At 40.0% G+C, this 2,636-nt stretch overlaps 1 protein-coding gene across 1 annotated transcript; it reads right to left on the minus strand.

The window, feature by feature from the left end:
* Positions 1-332: 332 nt before the first annotated feature.
* LOC113743844 (anthocyanidin 3-O-glucosyltransferase 2-like) lies at positions 333-1,983 on the minus strand. Its single transcript, XM_027271937.2, has one exon. The coding sequence runs from the start codon at positions 1,888-1,890 to the stop codon at positions 460-462; it is 1,431 nt and encodes a 476-aa protein (XP_027127738.2). The 5' UTR covers positions 1,891-1,983; the 3' UTR covers positions 333-459.
* Positions 1,984-2,636: the final 653 nt, after the last annotated feature.

Below are 2,636 nucleotides of genomic sequence, written 5' to 3' on the forward strand. Positions count from 1 at the left end.
TAGCAAGATTCCAACTGTTAAGTTGGTTAATGAAATTGAAAGTTCTAATTTGATCCTAATGACTTAATTATCAGATTTTAGTCCTATAATAACACAAAATGTCTTGGGTATAATAGTAATTTCGCATTATATGATGTCAGCAATTGGGTCCCAAGTTCTGCCAGGGGAGGTCAGTGTAATTGTGGAAACCTCAGGGGAGGTCAATGAAATTGTCAGAAACCTCAGGGGAGGTTTCTGAAATTATCCCTTTTTTATTTTCCTTGGTGGGCCACTTCCCCATAATTAAAATATGTATTAGAGCTACAAACAACAAAGTAACATGTAAATGACTAGGATCGCGCAAGAAAAGATCCGACACGCCTAAGAAGCAAGCGCAGAACACAAACTTGCAAATATTTACTAATTATAGCTGAGTTGATAAATTTTAGACCAATGACAGATGTCAGATCGGGTAAACAGTCATTGAATATAATGTATCACATCATCTAGGAAACTTCCCAACGAAGCAGAGGATGCTCCACCTTCATTGAGTGTCAACCTGCTCCTCTCTTTCATTTCCTTTACCTTCTTTCTGATTTCGTTCTCAGGATCCATCAGATGTTTAATTGCCTTTTCAATCACATCTGCAGCCACAATCGCAGTGCTTGGCTCGAGAAATTTTTTTTTGAAATCCATTTTGATCTCCACAGCCATCCCTAAGTCTTTCAGCATCTGGAAGGCATTCACCTGCTGCTCAGCATGAAGTGGCCATGTTGCCATTGGAACGCCATACCAAACGCTTTCCAGTGTTGAGTTCCAACCACAATGCGAGACAAAACCTCCCACAGCAGGATGGGACAAAACTGCAGCCTGTGGTGCCCATCCAATAACTATTCCGACCTCTGCAGTTCTCTGCAAGAACCCATCTGGCAAGACTTCTTCCGGGTTCTCGTACTCACCTGGAGACTCAAACTTTCCTTTAGGTGGGGGCCTTCTCAATGACCACAGGAATGGATATCCACTGCGCTCGAGTGCATGGGCAATTTCCTTCACTTGGTCACCATCAAAACAACCTTCACTGCCAAAGCAAAGGAAAACAACAGAACAGTCAGGCTGAAGATCAAGCCATTTCATAATTATCTCAGTTTCTTGATTTTGGCCATTGCTTCCCTTAAGATTCAATACAGGTCCTACTGCATACACTGGTGGGATGGTTTTATCATTGGATAAAGCCTGTATTGCATGGGATTCTAACTCAAGGAAAGTGTTAACTATGATTCCTTTGGTCTCCCTGTATCTTTTAGCCTGATTAAGGAACATGTTGCCTCCTTCCTTGTCGAACAGTCCAGATGGCAAAACTTTAACTGGAACAAGATTGATGTAAGTCGGGACAGCTAATTCAACTTTGGAATTCTCGAAATCAGTGACATCTTCTTTAAAATCATCTCTCAGACTTTGCAAATGGAATACAAGACCAAGCATTGCAGCACCAGAAGTATAAAATACATAGGAGGGAACCCCAAATTCGTTGGCTACATCAATCATGGAGGTGCAGAACATGTCTATGACGATTCCAGCGAGATCAAAGGAGGCCGAACTAGATATTTCAGCAAGGACATCCCTCACCCTGTTTTTATGATCTTCAATAAACTGATACAAAAACAAACTAGGAGATGCCGTTTGTGAAGCAGACTCATCTTTTTTGAGCTCAACAAACCTTATGCGAGAATCTGAAGCTTCTGCCTGCGAATCTGTGTTGCTAATCACCTTTGTTTCAAAGGGAAACTTCATGATCAGAACTGTGATCGATAAGTGTTCATTATGATCAATAAGAAGCTTTGCAAGCTCAACAGTTGATGCTAAGTGGCCCATCCCTGCTGAAGGAATGAAAACCAGCTCTGGTTTCTTCATTTCTCGCCTCTTTTCTGACTTGACTTCAGTAAATTATTTGATTGAAGATGGAAATCAAAACTATGTAAGAGGCTTTCCACTGTCCACCTAGCTTTTGATACAAGTGTGTGTTGAATATTTTATCCTTGTACTCCAAGGCTTGGGTTTTATACTTCTATCAATCCACAGAAGTCCAAGGGAAAACTATAATATTTTGACCTGGTAATAAGCAAGTGAAGTCATGGCTCACATCACCTGGAATCGAACAGCATGTGCAAGCTGAAATGATACCGTCAATTATCATCAACAACGAAAGGAAAGGTCAAAAAAATAAAAAGTAAAAATTGGTTGCCGTGTTTTGCTGGGTTTGACTAGATTTCATCAAAAACTTGCCACGTGTCTCTGTAGTGGGCTACACTTGCCCCACTATCCTTTAGTGGGCCAGGGCTAGTTGAAGCAGAACAGATCTTCTATTCTAACCCGTATCTCACTCTCTATTCCACTCCTTCTTATTGTATCAGTGTCCTTTAATAAATCAATCTTAAAACTCTTAGAGCCACATAGCCAACCAAATAACCAAGTGGAGAAACAGAATCTATATAATCAAAACCCATTAACATAAAAATCCTCCAAAAATCAGTATTAAAGAAGAGAAAAAAAATTTCCCAATATCATGACGAAAAAAAATAAAAATCCTAACATCCTTCCCTTCTTCTCTTTTTCTCTTCTTCATCTCTTATATCCATTGCAAAAACAGCCTCCTAAAA

The sequence above is a fragment of the Coffea arabica genome, chromosome 5e, assembly GCF_036785885.1.
Source record: "Coffea arabica cultivar ET-39 chromosome 5e, Coffea Arabica ET-39 HiFi, whole genome shotgun sequence".
In the NCBI taxonomy this organism is placed as follows: Eukaryota; Viridiplantae; Streptophyta; class Magnoliopsida; order Gentianales; family Rubiaceae; genus Coffea; species Coffea arabica.